The 26974-nt window shown below is 42.6% G+C and overlaps 2 protein-coding genes across 4 annotated transcripts; both read left to right on the top strand.

Annotated features, from left to right (window-relative positions):
- Window positions 1-8417: 8417 nt before the first annotated feature.
- On the top strand, window positions 8418-19134 carry prpf6 (PRP6 pre-mRNA processing factor 6 homolog (S. cerevisiae)). The gene is made up of 21 exons (XM_061755392.1): window positions 8418-8649; window positions 10331-10493; window positions 10580-10698; window positions 10788-10866; window positions 10974-11150; window positions 11677-11805; window positions 12158-12252; window positions 12333-12489; window positions 12884-13046; window positions 13125-13243; window positions 13327-13545; window positions 13799-13921; window positions 14762-14883; window positions 14971-15109; window positions 15333-15452; window positions 16065-16241; window positions 16317-16450; window positions 17737-17828; window positions 17911-18025; window positions 18105-18231; window positions 18363-19134. The coding sequence occupies exons 1-21, from the start codon at window positions 8462-8464 to the stop codon at window positions 18513-18515; spliced, it is 2910 nt and encodes a 969-aa protein (XP_061611376.1). The 5' UTR covers window positions 8418-8461; the 3' UTR covers window positions 18516-19134.
- A 2972-nt stretch (window positions 19135-22106) lies between these two features.
- aar2 (AAR2 splicing factor) lies at window positions 22107-25238 on the top strand. 3 transcript variants are annotated; one of them, XM_061754919.1, is made up of 5 exons: window positions 22107-22272; window positions 22548-23315; window positions 23910-24139; window positions 24206-24393; window positions 24870-25238. In XM_061754919.1, the coding sequence occupies exons 2-4, from the start codon at window positions 22550-22552 to the stop codon at window positions 24371-24373; spliced, it is 1164 nt and encodes a 387-aa protein (XP_061610903.1). In that variant the 5' UTR covers window positions 22107-22272; window positions 22548-22549; the 3' UTR covers window positions 24374-24393; window positions 24870-25238. The 3 variants fall into 3 exon arrangements, with proteins under 3 accessions (XP_061610903.1, XP_061610823.1, XP_061610997.1); XM_061754839.1 differs by lacking the exon at window positions 24870-25238 and having other exon boundaries at window positions 24206-24758; XM_061755013.1 differs by lacking the exons at window positions 22107-22272; window positions 24870-25238 and adding an exon at window positions 22279-22425 and having other exon boundaries at window positions 24206-24758.
- Window positions 25239-26974: the final 1736 nt, after the last annotated feature.

Here is a 26974-nt window from a genome sequence, read left to right as displayed (position 1 = left end):
CTATCGGATACCACATTCTTGGGGAAGCCATAGAACTTGAATACCTTGTGTATCATTAACTCGGCAGTGTCTTTAGCTGAGGGAAGTTTCGGGAGTGCAATGAAGTGTGCCATTTTCGAGATCCTGTCCACGACTGTTAGAATTGTGGTATTTCCTTTCGAGATGTCTGACCAAGGACGTTGTGGTATTGGCAAGGGTCACAACTCCCCAGAAGGACGTTAACGAGAGGACTTGTTAGCAGCACATACCTGGCAAGCATTGACATAATTGGTAACATCCCTTCTAACATTGGGCCACCAAAAGCGCTGTTCGACCACAGATTGAGTTTTAGCAATGCCTGCCTTACATACAGTCCGGTTCGTCTGAGCCCAGTGGATGACTCTTCCCCTTAAGGTCGGAACCACATAAAGCCTGTTTTCAGGGCAATTTTCTGGGCTAAGTGTGTTCTCCAGAGCCTCCTTTACCGCAGTCTCAATGTCCCAAACAAAAGCAGAAACGAAACATGACTTGGGCAAAATGGTTTTAGGGTCGGACAAAGAATTCTTTGCGCAGAAAATGCGAGATCAAAAATCTGGCTTACCATTTTTAGAACCAGGTCGGTAGGATAATGTGGAGTTGAATCTAGTGAAAAACAGAGCCCATCTAGCCTGCCTTGCATTTAATCTCTTGGCAGACATAAGATATTCCAGGTTCTTGATCTGTCCATACTAAAAACAGAGTATGTGCCCCCTCTAGCCAGTGCCTCCACTCCACCAAAGCCACTTTGACTGCCAGCAGTTCACGGTCACCAATGTCATAATTTTCTCTCGGCTGTTCTCTCAGTTTTTTGGAGAGATAAGCACAAGGATGTAACTTACCATCGTTGAGAGATCTCTGGGAGAGCACTTGCTCCTATACCGGCAACAGACGCATCAACTTCTACCACAAATTGCTGTTTGAGATCTGGCAAAGTAAGGATGGGAGCGGAGGTAAAGCTCGATTTAAGTTTCTGAAAAGCTGCCTGATACAAAAGGTCTGTGTGGCGAGGTAAGATCATGCAAAGGCGAGGCTATAGAACTGAAATTTCTAATGAACTTGTAGAAATTAGCGAACCCTAAGAACCTTTGTATGACTTTGCGTGATGTGGGAGTGGGCCAATTAATCACAGCATCAACTTTGCAAGGGTCCATCTTGAGTTCACCTGGAGCCAGCACGAACCCCAGAAAAGAAACGGACGCCTTGTGGAACTCACATTTCTCAGCCTTGACATATAGTTCACTCTGCAGTAACTGCTGCGACACAGAGTGGACATGAATGATGTGAGTCTCCTCATCCGGGGAGAATATCTAAATATCGTCTAAATATACAAAAACATACACATTCAACATGTCACGCAGGACATCAATGATAAAGTTCTGGGACACAGCTGGAGCGTTAGTTAGTCCAAAAGGCATCACCAAATACTGGTAATGTCCCGTTGGTGTGTTGAATGCTGTTTTCCATTCATCCCCCTCCCTTATCCTGACTAAATGATCTGCATTTCTTAAGTCTAGTTTGGTGAAAATCTTGGCTCCCTCCAGGAACTCAAAGGCGGTGGAGATGAGAGGAAGAGGATACCTGTTCACCGTGATGTTGTTGAGACCCCGGTAATCGATACAGGGTCGCAGAGTCTTGTCCTTCTTGTCCACAAAGAAAAATCCGGCTCCCGCAGGGGATGAAGATGGGCGAATAATTCCGGCTACCAGTGATTCATCCACATACTCCTTCATAGCCTTGTGTTCCGGCCCTGAAAGAGAGAATAACCTCCCTCGTGGGGGGTGTGGTTCCAGGCAGCAACTCAACAGCACAGTCATAAGGTCTGTGGGGTGGAAGGCCTTGTGAGGCCTTGGACTTGGAAAAAACGTCTTTAATATCCTAGTAACAGGTGGGCACTTGAGATAAATCAGGATCCCCAGATGGTTTCTGTGGATTGTCATTAGAAATATAGCCCTGAACATCACATGGCGGCTTGAAACAGTTCTGGGCGCAATTGCTGCCCAATGACATAACCTGCCCAGAGGACCAGCCAATGTGGGGGTTATGTAATTTCAACCATGGGTTAACCTAAAATAAGGTCATGATTCATGGCGTTAAAAACATGAAAACTAATGCGTCCCGAGTGAGAATCAGGAAATGTCAATGTGAGTGTTTGGGTGCAGTGAGTGACCTTGCCCATAAAACTGCCATCTGCAGCATACGTGTTGAGGTGGCGTTTTATTTGAAAGATTCTAAGGTGCATACGTCTAACGAGGAGGGAGTTGAGTAAGTTTGCGTCAGAACCAGAGTCAATTAATACATGTGTATGAATTTCTTGATCAGGTGAGCATAGTGTCATTTCAGGAAGAACCCGGGCAGGGTCTTCCTTAATGAAATTCAGACTTACCTCTCCTGTGCCCATGCACCGGCAACTTTGACGTGACAGTTGCTCACGGAATGACCCAACTGCCCACAGTAGAAGCACCCCCCTTACCTCAGCCGGCGTTGACGTTCCTCAGGGGAGAGACGGAACCTGCCCAGTTGCATGGGTTCATCCGTGGTGACGCTAGCCTGTGTGTTGAGACCGGAAACAGGGGATCTGCCTTGGTTTGGCTGGTCACCGAGGCTCGTCCTCCAAGTGCGCGGTGATGCAGCCCTCCGCCAAACTCTGTCCAGCTCGTGATCCAAAAGCCTCTTGTCGATCTGTACGGCGAGAGTGATGAGAGTGTCCAAGTCGGTCGGCAGGTCGAGTGGGACCAAATGATCAGCTGCTAGAATGCGAAACTCAATCGCGTAATCTGACACCCTGCGCTTGCCTTGTTGTAAGGTGACAAGGGAGTAAGATGCCTCACGGTCTGGTGTGAAAAACTGAAAGATTTGCTCCATAGTCTTTACGAAAAAAGCCCACGAATGACACGCGGCGGAATTGCGGCTCCATTCAGCAGTAGCCCACGCCGCCACACGACCAGTCAGGTGGGAAATAACGAAAGCGATTTTTGCCCGCTCGGTGGGGAGGGCAGCTGCCTGCAGCTCAAAGTGGAGTTCGCACTGAATGATGCACGGCTTAATGTTCCCAGAATCTCCAGAGAACCTCTCCGGTCGAGAGAGCTGTGGGCAGACAGCAGTGGAGGTGGCAGGTGGCTGCATGGTGACTGCTTCACATGGAAATGTTGGTACCGTGGCGGTATCGGGTGTTGTGTTGTGCTTTGTGCACCGGGTCTGAGTCTGCTGGGTCCATGTTTTGGCCAGTTCGTTCTGTCATGAACGGAACAGAGGATAGGACCCAAAAATGCACGACTCCAAAGCAAATGGACAGTTTCAAAAAAGAGAGGTTTAATATACGGGCAGAGGTCCCTACACCGGCAGGCAATCCAAAAAAAGGCAACAGTATCCAAAAACATGAGGCAAAAAGGCGAGGTCGATAAGCGGAACAGGGTCTAGTCTTACTGTGAGTCTTGGACGTGGAAACAAGGAATGCTGGAACGGGACGACAAGGTACAATGAACTGGCGACGAGAAAGAATGAGACACGAGGTTAAATGCAAGGGGTAATTCGGGTGAAAGAGGCACAGGTGGTGAAGATGCTCTCAGAAGCATATCCCAACATATATACACCTAATAACAATAATACTTAACTATATTTATAACTGATACCTGTTGCTAGAAAGCAAAACACATAGTCTCTGCTGCCCAAATGGACGTGTCAGGGAATGGGGCGCTGATCCTTGCCAACAGCTTCTCAAGTCTTCTTATTTGCACGTTTCGTCCTCTTTGTGGCCATCCACTTCTTCTATGACAATCGCGCCATGTTTTTGTGGTTCAATAAAAGAGAAAAAAAAAATTGCAATAGAGTATGTGGAGCCTGCAAACCCCTATACAGGGAGGCGAAGTGATATACTTAATCGTTTAATTGTGTGCGGCGAAGAGTTGCCAACTGTAATTTTATTTTATTTTTTTGCGATGGTTCACATCAGTCACTTTCGGCCATGTTGCTGAGCGTGCAACGGGCCTAAATAACTTGCACTTCCGCCACTTAACCAGAGATCCAAACAAAGGCACTCAAGTTTTTACATAGTGAGGGAGGGACGACTCTTGGATTGAGCAACTAGCCAACGTTTCAGCCACAACCCAAAAATCAGGAAAACTGAAATTATGAAAAACTGTATCCCGCTATATCGCCACAATTAAATACTACATAGATCAGACTCTTTGCATGTTTTCAGAAATGATCTTCAAACTGTATACTGTAATGTATTTAAAAACAAATCTCTGAATTCATTTTACAGGGTCTTTGAGTTCAGTTGTTTGAATAACAGCCAAATTCCAAGTTTCTGTCTGTCATTCCCTTTCTATTTGTTTCTAAATCCCACTAATCTATTTCAGTCCCACCCCCCCCAACAAACACACACCTCTTCCCCTTTCATCTATTTGTGTTCAGCGGTCATTAATTGCATGCATTTTAAAACACTCGTCTCCTCTAAAAAGAAAACAATGCGTACTGCTCGCATGCCTTTGAATAACAGCCTCTGTCAATAATCTAATTTATCTGCTCTGCATCAGGAAAACAAGTCAACCCTCCTCAGGCTCAGGTTCAAGTAAGCTAGTGGACTTCAAATGAAATGTTCTAAATAGATACCAGACACTGTTTTGAACATTAGGACATGTAAAAAAAAAGTGTATTCCCTTTCTTCACCCACACTGGAAATCTGACACCTATGGCTCATTTTCATAGCATGCCCATACAGTATCCTCACATTGTATATTCATGAGGCTTCCTACAATATTTACTCTAGGTGACCTCGCTGCTACAAAGAGTGAAGGGGTTCAGTTTGTTTACATAGCAATTATCCTAATGAATCACAACTAATATGACTGACCCACAATTCACTAGTGTCTTCATCACATTACTATTCCAAACACACACTTATCCTTTGTGCACAGTCTCAGTTTCTTGCACACTCATCATCGGAGTGAAAAGTTTGCTGTCATACTAGGCTAAGAGGATCAATAATTCCATTTTAGCATCTGTGGCAAAAAAAACAAACAAAAAAGACGGCAGTTGAGCTGTACTTAAAAAGGAAAATCAGTTTCCTGTTGACCTTTTACAATTGCACTTTTCTTTGTTATTACACAGTTGCTAATCAGAGCTCAACAAATCATGAATCCCGTCTGTCAGGACATTATTCTGTGTAAATCCCACTTTCTGCTTCTGTCCAAGAGATGGTAATTGAGTTTAGCATGTGTGTATAATAGAGAAAAACGACAATTTCTGTGTCCTATTTGCCGACATTGTGTTGTGGTTTTTAATGAGTTAAAATTAACTCGGGGATGCTGCTTAGACTGAATGAATGATGTGTGTATCTATGTGTGTGGGGTGTGTTGGCTGATGCACGAAAAGTATGTCAGTAAAGCTGTTGTCTGGTCATCTCACCAACCCTGTGTCTCTTTGTCCTGACGCCTTATAGAATGAGTAAATCATCAAAGTAGCATAATCATACAGTATTCTTTTTCCCATGTCCTTATGTTCACTTCCATGCAACTCTGCATTCGGCTACGTTATCACACTATGGACATCTGCTGATTCAAATGGGAAGATATTGCAGCGGTCCTCGCTTCTGTCCCTTGCCATGCGCATGCTAGATAAACAGATGAAATAGAACTATGCCTTCATGCAAAGTGACGCACACACGGATACACACACGGTATAGTGCAGTTTTCTATGTGCTTGCGCGACGAGATGAATATCACTTACGCAGCAAGACTTCTTTATTTATTGTTGACGGGAAAAAAAATAAAAAATGAGGAATTGTATAATTTGAACCATTTTAGTCCATCCTTTTTCTCTACCACTTAGCCTCATTCGGGTTAGGGTTAGGGTCGCTGGTTTGCTGGAGCCTCTCCCAATTGACCTTGGGCAAGAGGCGGAGTACATCCTGCACGGACTGGAAACAAGTCAATTGCAGGATAAACTCACAGTCACACCTTTGGAATTGAATGTTTTCATCCATCCATCCATTTTCTGAGCCGCTTCTCCTCACTAGGGTCGCGGGCGTGCTGGAGCCTATCCCAGCCGTCATCGGGCAGGAGTCAGGGTACACCCTGAACTGGTTGCCAGCCAATCACAGGACACATAGGAACAAACAACCATTCGCACTCACAGTCATGCCTACGGGCAATTTAGAGTCTCCAATTCATGCATGTTTTTGGGATGTGGGAGGAAACCGGAGTACCCGGAGAAAACCCACACAGGCACGGGGAGAACATGCAAACTCCACACAGGCGGGGCCGGGGATTGAACCCGGGTCCTCAGAACTGTGAGGCTGACGCTCTAACCAGTCGGCCACCGTGCCGCTTGAATGTTTTCAATTGACAAAATATGCAGGTTGAGGGGGATGTGGGATTAAGCCAGAGAAAGCCCACGGGGAGAACATTCAAACGCCACACAGGAAGGCCGCAGCTGAGATTCGAAACCTCCGCCTCAGAACTCTGAGGCAGAATATGCTAACCACCAATCCACTGTGCTGCCCCTTTCGTAACGTATTTAATTTAGAGAGCAGATGTACGTTGTCCTGATGCAGATAACCAGGGGACACAATTAGTATCTTGATTCTTTTCCAAGCGCATTTATAGGAGTGTTGGATAGCAACAACACCCACAGTGCTGAGACGACTGTCAGCTCTTCAATATGAATATTTTACTGCCTACAAGGCAACCACTAATTTAGATGTCTAGTGAAGGTTGTATTAAAAATGTTTGGAAATGACAGTAGATGTATAGTTAATTATAAAAATGTGACAATAGACAGTTCTGTATGTGGTTAGAAGACTTCATAATTTATTACTGTGGCACGGTTACTGTCTTTCACCAATTATACAGGCCAGTGATGTCAAACTACGTATGATACATTATAAAAAGAATAATTAGGTCTAAATCAACGAGTCGTTGAACTAATCACATAAAAGTAAAAGAAGCAATGTGCGAGCTGGATGAATTTATGAGAAGTTCTGTAGACTACTTGGTCATTAAATTAGTCGTTGGCAGTGTGAGTTTTGTCAGGCAGTACATTTTCATGATACCATCTTTTCCCATGAGCATGATAATGTCTACGCTCCCGGCCGTTTAAATGAAGAAAAATGTAAAGGCTCAGAGAAAGCGTGGAGTGTAGATGGGTGAAGTGAAACGTGATTGAAAGCAATTGATAGAGGAGCTGGCCCCACTTCTCCTCGAGGGATGAAACCCAGCGACGTCGAGCTAATTACTGTGACTGTAATCTACTGTTTCAAGTTTCAACAGTTTCTTCAAAATACCCCAAGCTAATGTGCCTTACAATACATTAAAATAACCTCGTCACGAGTATATGTACCGTATTCTGCAACTAAATTGTTGAATTGCAAGGCAGAAAGTCGTACTTCGAAAATTTAAAATGGTGAGGTTTGCTGGCCGGTCCGAAACCTTCGTAAACTATTACAATATTTGGACCAAAAGAACTACGACTCCTTGACTATCAATACAAAGATGTTCTCATCTTTGCAGCCATCACAGCTTTTTGCATTCACACAATAGCAGACAGCAAAATATATTGTGTTATTTCTGACATATGAATGAAGATATATGATTGTTTTAAAGTGTCTGACTTATTACATGTCTTTACCGTTATTAAGATCGTAGAAACACATCAGTGTAATGAGTTTAATGGGTAGTTAGGATCTTCTATGCACTTGTATCTGCAGAGTTTCAATTGTGCAACTCACACAATTTTTTATGAAGCTGTTTATGTCTTTACCTTGACTGACTTTTGTCTTTACCATTATGCAAGAAGTGTATTTCAATGGGCCACCACCATTTGCTCTGTCAATAAGGATTGCCTTTAGTATGAATGCCTACATTTTTACATTTTTCCATAACTTTTTGAAAGTATGACTTGCAGCTTGGCTGTTTCAGCATGGAAGACATTTAACCATATAAAACCAAGGTGGCACACACAAAAAATGCTAAATTCAAATTATTTCCCCCTTTATCGATTGTTACTGATCAAAATGACTCATATAATCATTTAATATAATTTAAAGATCGTATTTCGGATCCTTTTAGACCTAAAATAACAAAGTTGCTGAACGAGTGCAATACACTACTCGTCAGCAAATAGCGCCCTTCTGTGGCTCTCTGTTTTGTGACACCCAAAAGGAGCACAATATAGGTCGAATTCTAGTACAATACTCGGCGCTGTTATCTCTAATGAAATATATGTTTTGTATTCAAAGTCGCACTTAGAATATGAAACTTCTGCTTAGATACAATAAACTGAATACATCAACAAGCTTTGTTCCGTCTATTTCATTCAGATTGCGAAAATAAATAGCCAAGCCTCCTTTCCCAATGAGGGCGCTGTTACAAATCAAACGTTGTGACGTTTCGATGGGCGGAAGTGCCCGTGTTATTATCCGGCTCGTCGTTGTATCTTCGTAAAGATGTCTGCCAGTGTGGTTAAGCAGCCGGTCAAAAATGTCCCTAAAACAAATGCAGCGGGCACCGGAGCAGCGGGGACAAGCGGTGCCCCCCCAGTTATTCCTCTCGCCTCCCCGCTGATGGGGAAAAAGAAGAAACCTTTCCTGGGGATGCCTGCACCGCTGGGTTACGTCCCCGGTTTGGGCAGAGGGTAAGCTAACTTTTTAGCCAGCTTGCTAACTATAAACCTTGTCTGTTTTACCGCTACTTTCCATGAACGAAATAGTGTCTTGACCATCACTTTTACGTTTAACTATAGCAATGTTACTCAAATTTGTTAAAATACATTTACATCACAACAGACTATCATTGAATAGAGGAGTGTTACATGAATAAAATTAGCCACCTTTTACGTCGGAAATTTGCCAAAATGTTCTGCCTAGAAGTCAGTGTAAATCGTTAGGAAACGTGAGTCCGAAACCTTGACTCTTTGGTAGAAAAAAAAATGCCGGATGTTTCGTGTTAGTTGAGACGAAACTGTGACGTTTAAATGACCAGGTCCCACCAGGCCTGCTACACGAGGGCTGAAATTTGGCCACATTGTTTTGACCAAGTTAAACTTTAAAATGGCGTTGGGGGGAATGGAATAGACATTAATTCTTATTACCGTGTGATTTTTGACGCCGAAATTGAGGAACGTTTGCATCTTTGTCATAAGCACAGAAAATCTCAACTGAATTAAAAAAAATTAAAAAACAAGGTGGTAAAGGGATTTCCCAACAACCTAATTTGAAAAGAACAAGTAATACCTTGCGCAGAACAATGAGAACACTGTGTTTTGCTGGACCTCTGCTAAATTCACACACATATTAACTATTCCACCTGGTCAACATGTGACGTGGTAACAGAAGTAAGAGTTATTGACACTTAACAATAAGATGAGCTTTATGTTGTAGTTTTTCCTCTGTTGTGGGTAGGTTACTTGAATTTTAAAAATACCTTTCCATCAAACTTGACTGTGTCATTGGATAGAGGAGTGTTGCAAGGGTAAAATTAGCCCTAGTTTATAAGAATCGGATAAGGATTAAGGATTTTATGCCACTTTTTGTGTCAAAAATGTGCCTAAATCCTCTGCCCTGAAATCACTGTAAATCATTAGGAAATGTGAGACTGAAACCTTGACTTTTTGGTAGAAAAATGCCCGGATGTTTCTTATGAGTTGAGACAGAAATGTGACGTTTAAATAGAGCGGTGTCCGCTTGAGCCATCTAAGCATCTCATTTTGATGATCAAGCTGAGAGCAATGTGAATGCCAGAATTACTTCAAACTTACAAGAATAATAAGTGAATCATATAGTAGTTTTCTATCGCCACCGAATCCTATGAACGTGTGATTTTCGACACCAAAGTCGAGGAACAGTGTTATCTCTGTCAGAACCACAGAAAATCTCAACCAAATTGAAAAATTCAAAAACGAGGTAGTAAAGAGATTTCCCAATAACATAATTTAAAAATAAAAAGTATTATCTTGTGTGAAACAATGAGAAAGCGTACCTTTGGTGGACCTCTGTGAAATTCACGTCCCTTATTTCCGGGTTAAAAAAAAAGGAAGAAAATTGCGGACGATTTTATGGATTGAGTAACATACCTGGATAATGCCCTTCTCAAGGGTGTCAAAGAGTTATTGACACTTAAGATGGGCTTTATGTTGTAGCTTTTTCTGTCTGTTGTAATGGGCAGTGAGTTTAGTTAAAAATTTTCTGCCAGCTTTAATTTCTAACCCTTTCGAGGTCAAATACCTGTTAAAATAATACCTCGACTTAGCTTGTATTTATCCAGAAAAAGTCTTAGTCTTGTACAGGATTACATTTGCCTTCATTGCTTTCCTTCAGGGCTACTGGTTTTACAACCCGATCTGATATTGGTCCCGCTCGTGATGCGAACGATCCAGTGGATGACCGACATGCACCCCCCGGGAAGAGGACGGTTGGGGACCAAATGAAAAAGAACCAGGATGATGACGATGAAGATCTGAATGACACCAATTATGATGAGGTGCCTTGTTGTATTTGTGTCAAAACCAGCTACTCTTCCTATTGCCCCTTATTGTTTTATACTTTTAACTTATACTTTTCTTCTAGTTTAATGGATATGCGGGGAGCTTGTTCTCCAGTGGACCTTACGAGAAGGATGATGAAGAAGCAGATGCTATATATGCAGCTTTGGATAAAAGGATGGATGAAAGACGCAAAGAAAGAAGGTGGGTTATAAAACACAGCAGTTATAAGATTTAGAACAAATAATTTCTGAATCTGACAAGTTAAGATTGATATCTTATTGTGTTTTAAGGGAGTTGAGAGAAAAGGAAGAGATTGAGAAATACCGTATGGAGCGACCCAAAATTCAGCAGCAGTTTTCAGATCTGAAGGTACAGATTGAAACAAATCACAAACTTAATGATCTCATGAAATGTGCTGCTTCTTTTTTTCTTGCTATGTCAGATTTTTTTTGTCTCCTCTCTTCTTCTCCACACAGAGGAAATTGGCAGAGGTCTCAGAGGAGGAGTGGCTTAGCATTCCTGAGGTGGGAGACGCCAGGAACAAGCGCCAGAGGAACCCACGCTATGAAAAACTCACTCCTGTCCCAGACAGCTTTTTCTCCAAGCACCTTCAAACTGGAGAGAACCACACCAGTGTGGACCCTCTGCAGGGGGTTGGTATACATGCAACCATGAGTGGTCATGGTCATGAAAAATGTCCATGACACTCTCTCATATACATACATGCAAATCAGTCGCCTTTTGGCAAAATTTGCCCTTTTGAACTCAAAATAGGCCATTTCCGTGAATGGCTCAAGTTGGAGGCCAAAGCAAGAAAGCAAAGAAATTAGCCAAATTTAATTATAATCTTAATGTGTACATCAATATGTACTTGAGCGCTGTAAATAAATGTTTTTTCTGCTTGAAGAAAATGTTTTGTTTTTTTTTGCCTTATTGTACTCTTCAGAATCTTCCAGATTGCTTAATTTATGTTAAAGTTTAAAAAAAGAAATTCTCTGCGGGGGCTCAGGGGATCTCCATAGATCCCCCATGCCCCCACAAAATGTTTTTTTTTTTTTGGTCACCTTTTTCATGCCTTTGGTCTTTGCATGTCTGCATTTTGAGAAACCTTAGTTGTATTGTTCAGTCTTGCCATGTATGACACCCCCACTAACTGTCATTGTCGCTTCTCTCCTTTAGCTTGGTGGTCTTAACACACCATACCCAGGAAGTATGACGCCAGGCCTGATGACGCCTGGGACGGGAGACCTGGACATGAGAAAAATTGGTCAGGCCAGGAACACACTCATGGATATGAGACTCAGTCAGGTAGATATTACAGCATCCTCAACTAATTTTAAATTTCTCATCTTGTGATATATTTTTTGGCGGTGTTGGGGCGGCAACGATTGCAGCTGGACTGTTCTGGGTGTCTGCGAACAACCAGAACACTGCAGTTGTGATTAATTCAATGTCCTGACTCCTGAGAGTGAAATGACCTGGATGAATGAGAATATTCACAGACACGAATGGGATGATTATTATAATAATCAATACTTCAAATATTTGATAGCTGGAGCCCTAATTAACACTAATCCTAACAAAGGAAGCTCTAGGATACAGTCCTATCATTATTTTATCATTCTGTTTCTCAAGTGTCTATCTCTTTCTCTTTTATCAGGTGTCTGACTCAGTCAGCGGTCAGACAGTGGTGGATCCTAAAGGCTACCTTACAGACCTCAACTCTATGATCCCCACGCACGGAGGAGACATCAGGTAGAGGTTCATGTGGTTTATTTGTGCCTATAGCATTTGATGAATTCCTCATGGCTGGATTTTCACTCCGTATTGTCCAGTGACATTAAAAAGGCTCGTCTGCTGCTGAAATCAGTGAGGGAGACTAACCCTCATCACCCGCCTGCCTGGATTGCCTCAGCCAGGTTGGAAGAAGTGACGGGGAAACTGCAGGTGGCCCGAAACCTTATCATGAAAGGCACAGAAATGTGTCCCAAGGTGAGGGAAGAAAGAGCTTGAGCGCGTATGCAGAAGCACAAATTTGTGTGCGTGTGTGTGTGTTTGTCATGCGTGAATGTTTAGTTTTTTTTAATTTTTTTATATTTTTTTGTTTTAGGTGTGTTTTATGTGTTTTGTTGGTTGAATCTGTGTGTGATTCTTTGTTCTTGTACAGTATGTGAGTTTTTGCAAGCGCGTTGTTTGTCAAAAGCAGAAAATCTTCTATTAGCCTCTGCTGCATACAGGGTGTGTACTTAATTGAGTTTGTCTTTGGTAGTCTGCATTTGTGTCATACCATCATAGTTGGTTTTAGTCACATTTACCTAGGGTTAGTTTTACTTTTAACGTATTATCACTGTTAAGAAAAAACGTGCTTGTTCTCTCTGCCAATCAGAGCGAGGATGTGTGGCTAGAGGCAGCCAGGCTCCAGCCCGGTGACACGGCCAAAGCTGTGGTAGCTCAAGCTGTCAGGCACATGCCGCAGTCGGTCCGAATCTACATCAGAGCTGCGGAGCTGGAAACGGACGTCAGAGCAAAAAAAAGAGTCCTCAGGAAGGGTAAGGCTCAAGTTAAATGTACCAATGTTCCAACTTTGTTTTATTGTTTTTTTGTAATGGTTTTTGATGTTCATGCAGCCCTGGAGAATGTGTCCAAGTCAGTTCGATTGTGGAAGACAGCTGTCGAGTTGGAGGAGCCGGAGGATGCCAGAATCATGCTGAGCAGAGCAGTGGAGTGTTGCCCTACAAGTGTGGAGGTACTTGTCGAAACCATGGTTCCATTAGTATCCCCAGTGCGAAAAACCCCATCAGTACTATAGCATTTCTGTCCATCATCTAGCTGTGGCTGGCTTTGGCTCGTCTAGAAACGTATGAGAACGCCCGACGTGTCCTGAACAAAGCTCGTGAGAACATCCCCACAGATCGCCACATCTGGATCACTGCCGCAAAGTTGGAGGAAGCCAATGGCAACACACAGATGGTGGATAAGATCATTGAGAGAGCCATTACCTCGCTGCGTGCCAACGGGGTGGAGATCAACAGGGAACAGTGGATACAGGTGTGTTTGTGTTAGTCTTTAAATAAATCGGTGGCAGTCTTGTCAACTGAGACTTGAATAGTGACGGTGTCACAGTCAAGCTCATTCGTGGCCCAATTGGTAATGTAACTGTCTCATTAAAACTTTTATTTGATAATTAATATCAATCGCTACGGGAGCTAAGCAAGATAGCGCATCATAATTGTAAATTGAGATTTGTGCCTCAAGCTCATTAAATTAGATGTCCTCCTTGATGTGCTTTCTTTCCTTGCAGGATGCAGAGGAATGTGACAAAGCTGGCAGCGTTGCCACCTGCCAGGCCGTAATCAGAGCAGTCATCGGGATTGGCATTGACGAGGAAGACCGCAAGCACACCTGGATGGAGGACTCCGATAGTGTGCGTATATGCAGTTTTGCTCATAAGTTTACACACCAAGGCAGAATTTATAAGATGTGTAACTAGGGCTGCAACGATTAATCAAATAACTCAAATTATTCGATTAAATGAAAAAAGGTTAAAGCAAAGTGTCTGCCTCGAAGAAAGCTTGGGATCGTTTCATGCTTAAAAAAAGAAATGCAATGTATACCGCACGTCTACGCTCTCCAACACAAGGTAGCACATCGATGTTAGCTCATTTAGTATAGCTTACCATCGCTAGTTCGACCGTATTGTCATGCTACCGCAAGTGGACGAGGATAGACACAGCTTGCTGGTGCACTTTCGATTGCTTTATTGAACAAACGGTAAGAAAACAGACAAACAGTTAGCAGCCAGCCCACTATACACTCCCATTTGCTTGCGCCCACGTCACTCACCAGGCAATCCCCCAATGGCTTTTAAACCCATACTGACTCAGTCATAAACACTACAGTACAATGTGAGGATGGCAAGCAAGTGGACAAAAATAATACTTGTACCTCAAACGCATGTTATAGTGTTTAACAATGTAAAATATTTTTTTTTCCGATTAATTGCTTATTGGTAGAATACTTGATTCATTCATTTTATTTTTAATGGGATTCAAATTAAACTCTCAGGCATTTCAGAATCGCACAATCAAAGAAAAGTAGGCTATAGAAAATAATGGGATGACTCCACTCAGTCATCGGGCATATTTCCCCCCAAATTTCCAATATTTCACGAATTCAGACTATTTAAATTTATGAGCACTACTGTAAGTTGAACATTAGATATTTTCAAGGGTCCTCGAGTTATAATATTTTTTTTGTGTTCTAGTGCGTGGCCCACGGAGCTTTGGAATGTGCCAGGGCGATCTATGCTCATGCTCTGCAGGTGTTCCCCAGTAAGAAAAGTGTGTGGCTTCGAGCTGCCTACTTTGAAAAGAACAATGGAACTAGGTAATCAATAGCTCACACCATAGGTGACCTTTTTTAATTTATAATTTGGTTCATATTGCTCTGTGTTTTTCTATATGTACCTGTCAGGGAGTCTCTGGAGACTCTGCTCCAGAAAGCTGTGGCTCATTGTCCAAAGGCAGAGGTACTCTGGCTTATGGGAGCCAAATCCAAGTGGCTCGCTGAGGACGTGCCTGCTGCTAGAAGTATCCTTGCTCTGGCCTTCCAGGTAATAGAGCTAAAAAATAACAATATTAAGAATAAAAAAAGATTCCAAACTATTATTTATTAAAAGATAATTTTGAAAAAAATGTTTTTAATCAATTTCTTCAACACGCAAACAATTTTCAAAATTTCCCTCTGTGTTTGGATTAGATTCTGGATTTTGTTGGTATGTAAACAGTCATTTATTGTTGAGCACTGTATACACTCCAGTACACACTCTTCCACAGGCTAACCCCAACAGTGAGGAGATTTGGCTGGCTGCAGTCAAGCTGGAGTCTGAGAATAACGAGTATGAGAGAGCCCGTCGCCTGCTAGCCAAAGCTCGGAGCAGCGCCCCCACGGCCAGAGTGAGTTCTCTCTCCCCCCCCTCAATTTCTTCTCTTCTCCTCATATTTCAACCTGCAGCTACCCTGTCTCTCACCCACGTCTAGTCCAAAATCTGGTTTAACTCCTCCGTGGACACTACCTTTTAGTTTATTTTCAAAGTGCACAAAGTAACACCTTTAAACTGCCGTGTGTTTAGAATTTTTCCGTTGGGTGTCAGTGCAAACTAAGATTTTGATCTATTATCGCATCGCGAATAGGTGCAGTGTCGGGTGTCACTTGCCACTTTAAAATTATGTTTTTGATAAGATAATTTGTCTTGTGTGTCAAGTTTGGGCTTGTGGAGTTCTAAACTTCAGCTGACAGTAGACGCTGACAGGAGTGCACTTCCATTATTACTTTTACTCCTGTTAGTTTGATGGTGTTTGGTGACCTGAGTCTTCATTGTCTTTTGGGTGTACTGATCGCTCCTACAGATATGAAGTCATGATGTGGCATTAATGAGGCAGTTCAGCTGCACTCAGAAAGTGTCACTCAATTCACAGCAAGCATATTAACTTTGTTGGATTTTAAAAGGGAGTTCACGTTGTCTGATTATACACATTTTCAGTCTGAAATGGGTGTTGTCTTTAAAGGTTTTCATGAAGTCAGTCAAATTGGAGTGGGTGTTAGGGAACATTGAAGCCGCTCAGGAGTTGTGCACAGAGGCCCTGAAACACTATGAGGACTTTCCGAAACTCTGGATGATGAGAGGGCAGATTGAGGAGCAATGTGACAATATGGATAAAGCCAGAGAGGCCTACAACCAAGGGGTGAGCTACTTGTTAAAATCATCGTCATTATCATTTCATCCTCTTAAGTGGCTAACATCCCAAATGTTCATGCAGCTGAAGAAGTGTCCCCACTCTGTGGCCCTGTGGCTGCTGACATCACGCCTGGAAGAGCGAGTGGGACAGCTGACAAGAGCCAGAGCCATCCTAGAGAAGGCGCGACTCAAGAATCCCCAGAGTCCAGAGTTGTGGTGAGGAAACGTACACAAGAGAAAACAGAGAAAGACACATATATTAAGCACAAGTCTTCAGTCACTGTTCAGTGAGTGGCCCGGGTTTTGAGACACGAGCTGCCGATTAGCTTTGAAATACTTGAAATATCAGAATCAGAATCATCTTTATTTGCCAAGTATGTCCAAAAACCACACAAGGAATTGGTCTCCGGTAATTGGAGCCGCTCTTGTACGACAACAGACAGTCAATTGACAGGGAACACTTTGAGACATAGACATTGACCAAAAAAACAGTCACTGAGCAATAAAGGGTTGCTAGTTATCTGGTAATCCCGGTACTTTATTTATTTATTTATTACAATTGTGCGAAAAGATGCAGAGTCCTCTAGCACTTCGAATGACTAATATTGCAATATGTGCAATGACCATTGTGCAAAGGGCGCCGAGTCTTCAAGCGAGTAGTACGATAATATGAGCTGGTGGCAGGTGACTCAACTGACTGCACAAAAAGCAGCGGTATGGGTGATCAACTGTAATTAGTATATATTCTTTAAAAAAAAAAAGAGGCTATCAGCTATTTATTGCCAGTCTCAGATAAAGGTTACTGTCAAACTAAACATAAAACAAAGAGAATTACACCCTGTATTTGAAACAACCACATAGCCTCCATCTAGCAAACAATGGGAAACGCCATAGCCACATGCACTAACAATTATCATCTATGTGGCAGTGTTGTCACTATTTAACACATTTACTGCCATTGACGGCTTTAGAAGTCAAATATCCATATTAACTGGGAAGGCTGGCGGTGAATGAGTTAAGCAACTGCTATCCGATCACAAATGGTACAGCAGGTTACACATATAGACAATATAACAATTCTCACAGGCATATAATCGTTATCCTCTGTGAAAAACGACTAATATTTGTGCCGAACTGATGCGCTAAGAGAGGAGTTAGACGTCTCAATGAACAGTATATCTGCTTCTCTTATACTGCCCCATGGTGGCCAAGGTGCGCACACCAGAATGAGCAGCGCAATGTGCATTGCAGGAGAAAGTGTGATTAAAAACCTTCAATCTCTTTAATTATATTTAATTATGTTATTACGTAACTGCTTGATATTGTATCATTTTTTTTAAGTTCAGTTTTCTTTTTTGGGGGTGTCTGGAACATATTAATGGCATTTCTATTCATTTTAATGGGGAAAGATGATTTGTGGTACAAATGTGATCAATAAATGAATTCAACTAGTTTTTAATGGCACCACTGTACTTGTCACTCATGTGTCTCTTGGTAACCAGGTTGGAATCGGTCAGATTGGAATTTCGGTCCGGACTGAAGAACATTGCAAACACGCTGATGGCTAAAGCTTTGCAGGAATGCCCTAATTCAGGTGAGAATGTGACCAATGTAGATGGAAGCCATGCATTTAATTCAGTCTCTTAATGTACTTCAAAATTCTAATTTTGTTCAAGGAATCCTGTGGGCTGAGGCAGTGTTTTTGGAGGCCAGGCCACAGAGGAAGACAAAGAGTGTGGATGCTTTGAAGAAGTGTGAACACGATCCGCATGTGTTGCTTGCTGTGGCCAAGTACGGCTCCATCTTTTTATATATTCTATTAAAGAATCCTCATGGGTTGTGGTTTCCCAATTCAAATGTATGCTCTTAGGTTGTTCTGGAGTGAGCGGAAGATCACCAAAGCCAGAGAGTGGTTCCTCCGCACAGTAAAGATAGAGCCTGACCTGGGAGATGCCTGGGCTCTCTTCTACAAGTTTGAACTGCAGCACGGGACAGAAGTAAGGTTCTTTTTCGCTTGCACTCAATCCCTAGACTGTCCTAAATTATTATTTTTTTGTTGTCTTTGAGGAGGATATCCAGCTGTAATAATGGCATGATTTATCTGTATGTGGTTGTTGTCACCCATTAGGAGCAACAGGGAGAGGTGCGTAAGCGCTGTGAGAATGCTGAACCACGTCACGGCGAGCTGTGGTGCGCCGAGTCCAAACACGTCCTGAACTGGCAGAAGAAGACAGCTGAGATTCTTGAACAAGTCGCAAGCAAGATCAAAAACACGTTCTGAGACTGTGGAGTTGAACTCACGTGGCGAACCATCGTCAAGTCACGGAAGGAAGGGGACTTGTCGCTATGGACTCACGCAGCGTAACTTCGTTGTTTGTATTTGTCCATTTGCAGCACACACAATGTGAATTGACTAACTGGTGTTGTGATAAACTGTAAAATTGGGCTTTCATAAAAAAAATGTAAACTTCAATTTTTATTACTGTGACTGCTTGATGGCATGATGTTGAGTCTTGATCCATGTGTGCAGCTCCTTCTGGAATATTATTGCAGTTGTTCCTAATTGTACTTGCAATGCATTGCAAAATAATGAGTCTTTGTTGCTTGTGTTGTACAGTAACATAACCTCTTTCTGCAGCAGTGAAGCATCCAGCACACCCACGCTTTGTGTGGAAGTGTGTGTACAGTAGAACAACACAGTAAAATTAAATTGGAAAAAAAAATTACCACCAGTGTTGAGAGATAAATCTATCTATTGGTCTCACTTTATTGGGTAGAACCCAGGAGTTGGGATCATTTTCTTTAGTTTTTATATAATCCCTTGTCATGTGGTCTTGTTTTAGTAATTTGCCTTCAAAATACTTTGCAGTAAACAAATAAATAAACAAAGTTGCACCACCTCTTGCTGCTCTCCCAGTTAAATCGACCACAACTTTGTGTTTGTAGACATGAGCGCAAGTTTGCCCGTCGTGCCGTGTGAATGACACAATGAGGACTTATGATTGATTGCATTGTTTTCGTTGACTTGGCAATACCGGGTTAATTTGAAAGCCAAAGGGAAGCCATTCATGACGGGGAATGAAATTAGAGCCGGTATGACTTTGGTTATGGCAAGTACGCTTCACTGCTGTTTTTTTTTTTTTTTTTTTTTTTTTTTTTTTTTTTTTTTTTTGCAGCCTTGAAACTGCAGGAGGAGGTTTGGATAGAACATATCTAGCCGGATCTTAGGTGGATCCCACAGACTTGGATGCTGACTCTTCCGATGGCTTTGCTCGCTTGAGGATCCGGCGGTACAATAAGATATAAATGGTGAGTGAGCATTTAGCTTGGGTTGGAGCCAACACAGGAACCGGTTGTATGGCTAAAACAGTTGCGTTAGTTTATTGCTGGCGCAGTGACATGGCAGAGTTTCTGCACTATACACTTCCCTGACAATGGCAATCAATAACGCGTTGATTTCATTACACATAATTTTTTTTTGCTCTGTATAACATCAGGTCAAATGTAATATCAAAATGTATCCTGGTCTCGACTGCACATGTTTTTATTTATTTTTTTAAATCTGTACAAAAAGTAATGCACAACAGTGCATTTTTTGCAATCATTTCCGGAAATGATTGCAAAAAAGAAAAAAAATCTCACTTTAAGCCCTTCCAAGACATCCATCCATCCATCCATTTTCTGCACTTATCCTCATCGGTCGTGGGTGAGCAAAAGGGCAAAAGGTACAGTATCTAGTAGGCCTACTGGTCACCAGCCAAAATGTAGGGCACATATTGACTTGCAGACAACATTCACACTCACATTGTAAGGAAAATTCAGTCTTCAATGAACTTAACGTGCATATTTTGGTAATGTGGGAGGAAGCCAGAATACCCTGAGAAAACTTATACATAAGTACATTGGAGTCACTCTCAAGCACAATCATTGAAACAGCCCACCAGGTGTGAGTGCAACATGCCAATTTTTAAAAACTTTCCATGAGGCGGTTATGTTTGAGTCCAATGATTTCTGCCCAGCAACAAGCGACCATCCAACGTTGTTGGCAGTTACTAAACGATTCAATTTCATTTTGTGTACGAAGTTTTCGAATGAATTACATATGTTCGTTTCCTGTGCTATTCAAATAAAATAAAGTGGTTCGCACATCCGCCTCACAGTTTTGAGGTTGAGGGTTCGAATCACGCTTGCGGCCTTCCTGTGGAGTCGCATGCTCTCCACGAGCTTGTGGGGGTTTTCTCCTCCGAGTACTCTGGCTTCCTCCCACCTTCCCGAAAAATATATGTTAGATTGTTGTTTGTCTATATGTGCCCTGCAATTGGTTAGCAACCAGTCCAGGGTTTATCCCGTCTCTCGACTGAAGTCATCTGGGTTAAGCTCCACCGGCTCACCCGTGACCCTAAAGATGATAAGTGGGATGCAAAATCAGCTGTTGACGTGCTAGATTGCAGCTGTTCACGGGGTCGAGGTCTTCGAGTGTTCCTGTGGATTGCTATTTTCCCTGCACATCCGTCTCTCTCTTGCTGTCTCAAAGTGTCAGACGGCAAAGCTGCTCCAGAGTGTCCTGGCGCTCCTGTTGGCTACCTCTTGTGGAAAACATACATGTAACTATCAAGAAATACTGGCCTCTTACAGTGACATCATCTTTGTGGAGCTACAGAATCTGGTAATCAGGCTCAACGGTCTCAACACGTTTCGTGTCATCAGTCCAAATGTTTGTCTTGCTTTGTTTGTAGACTTTGACAGATTCAAGCGATACATCCAAAGGGAGAGACCCCTGTCCTGGAAAGGTAAAGGGTGGTATACAGTATGTTTTGTATGTTGTAGCCTACCCCATCACCGCAGACAGGGCCAATAGAATTTTGCTCTGTAATTTTACACTTCATTTCTGCTGTCATTCGCATATGAACCAAGTGCGGGGGATCATCACCTTACTTTGTGATTGTTTCAATAGCAAGCTCATCGTATTCTACGCTCCATCTTCGTAATGAGCCGGCAGACGCGCTGTCAGAGAGGTGGCAAGCATCCCTCTGGCCTGGATCGGCCCCTCGAGAACATGGAGCAACTCGTTCTTCTTAACTGCAGTCCAGGTTACCTGGTGAGGTGCCAAGCACTTGGGTTGTTGATTGACGATAAGAATTTATTATATTACATCACCACAACAAAGCATCAAATCATCATGTAAGAACCAAGAAAGGGTTAACCGGGTTCCCAAAACATCCTTTAGGTTGTAAAATAACAGTATCGAAAGTTGAATTAAAGCTCTCGTTTTTGTTGAATAATAATGTCTTTCCTCCATTATTTCAGGGCAAAGCAGTTTCTTGTTCAGATGTCAAGAAAATTCAAGGAAAGAAGAGAAATAGGATCAGGTCAATTAAAGCGATCAAAGCGCTGATAACTTGTTGGCAGAAACTCCGGAGTGTCTATATGCACAGCATATAGACAAACTGATGACAATTCTGAAGGATCACATGTCTAATTATTCCCCCCCCCCACCCCCACTGGATATAATTTTATTTAGTGAATAAATAAATGTATGTACAGTATATTGGCTGTAAAAGCATATTTAAAATGCAATGTTTTAGCTGTAGATATCATTTTTATTCTGAGCATTATTTTTTTGAGAGACATCATGAATATACTCCGTGTGTAAATTTCATAAGCTGTCTACTTTTGTAACATCATTTTTGTGACCAATCATTCCTATTAAATATACTTGCTTTTGGCCAGGAAAATTATTTTAAAAATATATTTGTTTTGTGCCCTGCGATTGGCTGGCGACCAGTTCGGGGTGTACCCCACCTTTCGCCCGAAGATAGCTGAAATAGGCTCCAGCACGCCTGCGACCCTAGTGAGGATAAGCAGAACGGAAGGTGAATGAATGAATAATCAGCATCACTTATGCTGTCTAAATTTGAGCGTGGTTAGTAGGAACCTTCTTACAAAAACAATTGTTGCTGCCCGGGGTCAAATTACAGCAGGACAAAAAACGTGTTTCCATGTTTCCTCCGGAGCAGAAACATCGACGTTTGAGTGAGGTAAATGGGAATTACTATTCAAACATACACGACTCACGCTAACAGTCTTTTTAAAAATATTACTACCTTAAATTACATTTTGCTACTAAGTCGTATGTTTGTGCATATTGCTTGTGTCGTGCTAACTGTGTTTGAAAAAGCCCAACAAAAAACGTAAGTATTAACACACTTATTCAAATACTGGACAATTGGGTTGAGTTAGTTTAGCCTTTTTTTGTTTTTGTTTTTGTTTTTTGTTTTTTTTTAACATCACATTCGCCAAATTTCGATTCCAGAAATGGCTAGCAGTAGCCGTGTAGACATGGATCCTGATGTTGCTCGGAGGCTGTTTGAAGAGGGGGCCACCCTGGTGCTGCTGGGAGTCCCTCAGGGCACAGAGTTTGGCATTGACTGCAAGAGTTGGCAGGTTGGTCCCCGCTTTCGGGGTGTTAAGATGATCCCCCCGGGGCTGCACTTCGTCAACTACTGCTCTGTCAATCCACCGAGCTGTGGAGGGGAAATTGGCCCCAAGACAGGCCTGTTCCTCAGTCTCAAACCTAGAGACATCCTGTTGGCTAACTGGGACCCCAAAGAAGAGGATCTGGACTTTTCTTCCTCCCAGAATGAGGAGGAAGTGAGCAGAATCAGAGCGAATCTGCAGGATCTGGACCCATACCTCGGACCTTATCCTTATGAGGTGATGAGGAAGTGGGTGTCCCTCACGGACCATCTGAGTGAGGAGTTGGCCAACAGCTTGCAGCCTCTCTCGGGTCGAGTACGCGCCTACAGCGACGTGGTCCCCGAGGTCGAGTTCAGACACACCGAGGACCGGGCCCAGCAGCCCAGGAACGACACGGCCTGCCAAACCATGAGGGAGGGACTGGACAGGCTCCCCAAGATGAAACACAGGGAGGGGACACAGTTGCGCTTCTCTGTCATCCCGGAGAAGACTTACCCACCTGGCGCCACGCCCGCCCAGATCACACAGTGCAGCCTGGACTTCACCTATGCCCTGGAGTCTGTGCTCGACAAGAACCACCAGCAGAAGCCTCTGAACCTGCTAGGTGAGTGCCGCCGTAGGTCATTATCACACACAACTCGACAATCTAACATAACCTTTTAAAGCCACACACACTCAAAGTCACATATATTATCGTATGGAGCATTAGGATGGTGACACAAAGAAAATAATAAAATAAAAAAGACAAATGTGCTTGCTAAAAATGTTTTTTTCTTTGTGTGTGGTTTTGCAGTCACCAGGTTGTAAACCGCAAAGGTTGAATCCAGACAACTTGACTCCTTTTGTTTGTTGGATTAGTTCCCCCCCCCTGTTTTCCGGAAATGTTCAAAAATAACTTGAGCCATTGTGCTATATCGCTAACGATATCTATCGTCTAATGCAAACAAAAATTTTGATGGGAGTACACCTAAGATGATGACTGTCATTTCTCTTGACAATTCTGTCGTTATTGTCTTTAAATGTCAAATCTCATATTGCCAGCATAATGTTTTGTCGTTGGGCGAATGTCTATGCAAATGAATATTTATTTGTGACCCTCATGAGTACAAGCGGCATAACAAAATGGATGAAATAAAGGGACTTTATAAAAATGTTATCCTTTTAATGAATTGAACAATGAACGAAACTGCTTTCCCAGGTGAGCTGCAGTTTGCCTTCGTGTGTTTCCTGATGGGAAACGCGTATGAGGGCTTTGAGCACTGGAAGCGCCTTCTGAGCCTGCTGTGTCGAGCGGAGGCGGCCATGCAGAAGCACAAGGAGCTCTACCTGGGGCTCATCGCCGTGCTCTACCACCAGCTGGGAGAAATCCCTCCGGACTTCTTTGTGGACATTGTGTCTCAAAACAACTTCCTCACCTCCACACTGCAGGTCCGAGCTTCCGTGCTGTTTTCTTATCCGAGTTTAGAGAGTGACTTGGATTTTTTTCCCCGGCAGGACTTTTTCCAGTTCGCCAGCGGGCCTGGAGTGGACGCAGCTCTCCGCAAGAGAGCGGAGAAATTCAAAGCCCACCTGACCAAGAAGTTTTCCTGGGATTTCGACGCAGACTTGGATGATTGTGCCCCTGTGGTGGTGGATCTTCCCGAGGGTTTTACTGTGGACTGACTTCACACTTGCCAAACTTGGTAACCTTATCTTTTTTTCAGGTTACAGCTAAGAAGCACGTGATCAGTCTCATCCTGGTTTGCAACTTTCTGTCTATATATATCTTCAGATGTGGAATTTTTATAGTGAATATATGTATTCTTTCAAGGACGTTTCCCTTAAAACTGCTAAGAGAAATTAATAATGAATCAATCAATCACTGTCTTTAATAATGTGTAAAGTACTAACTAATGGTTAAAACACATTGGGAATAATGGAAAACGTATGAAAAGATGTCTTAATGTGTTCAGTGATGCAGCTCATAAACTGTACAGGAGTATGATATGATGGCTGAAGCATCTGTAGATGTAAACCTAAATAAAAAAAAAACGTCAGGAAAAAATGAGTACTTGGTTATTGTTTTATGTAAGCAAATCATTCTTCCTGTTTCATTTTGCCATAACGTTAAGGAAGTGTATTTTCTCATTTCTAATGTACCAAATTTTCTTGTGAACAGGTTGTTATGTCGGACTGTGACAGCAGATGGCGTTGATGGGCTACACATCTATATTGACTTGTCAGTACTGTGCAGACTGATTGCCTTCTTCAGTGCATTTCGAGTAAAATAGATAAACTCTTGTGTTGGCCTACTACTTACTACATCAGCAGTGGGGTCCTGGATAGATTTGCTTCATTTTGCCTTGACTCCAAAGACTTTATACCTTATGTGAAAAGGAGTAGAATCCAGTTGTACTTTTCGGTATTATAATATGATTGTTGATGCAGCTCCAATTGCTCTTACACTGCATCCACCAGGTTTGTGGTGGTGTGTTTTTGATTATAATCTTGGGCTTTGTGATAAAAATGAACCTCTTAAAGACTTTTATTTATGGTCTTGTGTCATCTGTGCGAGTTATTTTCCTCTCGTATGCAACTGAAAGGCGCGACTGGTTTGGATCACATAGTGGAAACAACATGGGAAACGTATAATAAACATTTCCGGGCTCCTCTTTTCCGCTTCTGAGGTTGAAGTCTGATGTTGTCAATGAATACAGTCTCCAGATCGGCCCTATTGAGACATAATTGGCATTTTAGCCTCTATTTCAGTGATGAAATTGTGTACAGTAGGTTAGTCGTCTTATTGGTGGCATGCATGTCCTTCACTCCCACTGAAATAGCTTGCTGTATTTGGGTGTGGCCTTGGTCATCCATTTCATTTGGGTACACCTTGGACTGGTCACCAGTTGATTGTAGGCCAATGGCCACCAAGTTGGCACAAGGGCCTCACCCCTGCCCCCTTTCACCCTCACACACTCTTCCATGGACAATGCATGTGACTACTTGACTAAGCAGTTCAATATTCATTATGAGGCATTTCACCATGGGTGTGTAATAGCAATCAATTATTAATTGGCTGATGGTTTTTAATCATTCATGCATTGGAAAAAAGTATTTTTTTAAATTGCAACCTGATGCAGACACCTGGGATTTTTGATGGCAAACCACATGCTGCGCATTATCTCGTCTGCCCGACGTGAAGGATAAAATCAAGGAAGGCGCAATGGTAGGGAAAGAGCCGATTGGCTGACATAAAAGAAGAGCAGGTAAACCTTTCACAAGATGGTGAAAACGTAAAGACTGGTGCACAGATAGCTCCTCATGCCATGCCTCATGCCTTGATACCGTACCACTTGGCTTATACTGGTAGTAGTACCATAGATGTATAGAGACATGATTAAGTATAAGGTGTCTGTAGTATACATGGTACTTGCCTGAGTTATACCGAAGACCAGTGTATGTGTATTTGACATATTTGTTGCTTAGATGGAGTAGCTTTTAGTTTAGTCACACATTTTATTGGCATCTTTGAAGTAGCATCTATTACATACAGTGGACATAAAAAGTCTACACACCCCTGTCCAATTACCCGATTAACCTCAAATAAAGTTCAGATGTTCGAGTAGGCTTTTCCTCGCATTTTTGTTGTCACATCCTACAGCACAAGCCATGATCCGCAGAGAGCTTCCACAGCATCAGAGGACTGTCCTTGTTCGAAGGTATCCATAAAGGCCATCATCATCAATTGGAGAAAATATGGAACAACCGTGTCACTACCGCGAACTGGACGTCTCTCCAAAATTGAAGAAGAAAAACAGTCAAGGAGGCTGCAGAGAGGGCGACAGCAACATTGAAGGAGCTGCAGGAAATGTCTACTGGAACACCTGAACTTTATTTGGGATGAATCAGAGGCACTTTAATTGGTGGCAGTTGTGCCCTGAACACAGTTCTGAACACAGCCACATCTGCAGTTATAGGACGGTGTGCACACTTGGGCAAGCACAATATCTCAGTTGTTTATTTTTACTTCACCTTTAGAAAAGATCTGTTTTTTTTTTAAAGGTTTGCTGGCTATAGGTTACATTGATGGTGGAAAAGGTTTTGAAATCATTTATCTTTGTCTCAATTTTTTTATATCATAAAAACGTGGCAGCGGCACGGTGGACTACTGGTCTACCTCCCAGTTCTGATGACCCAGGTTCCAATCCTTGCCTGTGTGAACTTTGCATGTTCTCCCCGTGCCTGCGTGGGTTTTCTCCGGGTACTCCGGTTTCCTCCCACATC

The sequence above is a fragment of the Phyllopteryx taeniolatus genome, chromosome 1 (assembly GCF_024500385.1).
Source record: "Phyllopteryx taeniolatus isolate TA_2022b chromosome 1, UOR_Ptae_1.2, whole genome shotgun sequence".
In the NCBI taxonomy this organism is placed as follows: Eukaryota; Metazoa; Chordata; class Actinopteri; order Syngnathiformes; family Syngnathidae; genus Phyllopteryx; species Phyllopteryx taeniolatus.
The sequence above is the reverse complement of the archived record's forward strand: the minus strand, read 5'-3'. Positions and strand labels throughout refer to the sequence as shown.

What these genes read in the sequence shown, in the direction of transcription:
- prpf6 (XM_061755392.1), top strand. Translation starts at nt 8,462, where the DNA reads ATGTCTGCCAGTGTGGTTAAGCAGCCGGTCAAAAATGTCCCTAAAACA. An exon ending in GAAAGACGCAAAGAAAGAAG is followed by an intron (nt 10,699 to 10,787) that starts GTGGGTTATAAA and finishes TTGTGTTTTAAG; the next exon opens with GGAGTTGAGAGAAAAGGAAG. An exon ending in GAAAAGAACAATGGAACTAG is followed by an intron (nt 14,884 to 14,970) that starts GTAATCAATAGC and finishes TGTACCTGTCAG; the next exon opens with GGAGTCTCTGGAGACTCTGC.
- aar2 (XM_061754919.1), top strand. Translation starts at nt 22,550, where the DNA reads ATGGCTAGCAGTAGCCGTGTAGACATGGATCCTGATGTTGCTCGGAGG. An exon ending in GAAGCCTCTGAACCTGCTAG is followed by an intron (nt 23,316 to 23,909) that starts GTGAGTGCCGCC and finishes CTGCTTTCCCAG; the next exon opens with GTGAGCTGCAGTTTGCCTTC. An exon ending in TCCTCACCTCCACACTGCAG is followed by an intron (nt 24,140 to 24,205) that starts GTCCGAGCTTCC and finishes TTTCCCCGGCAG; the next exon opens with GACTTTTTCCAGTTCGCCAG.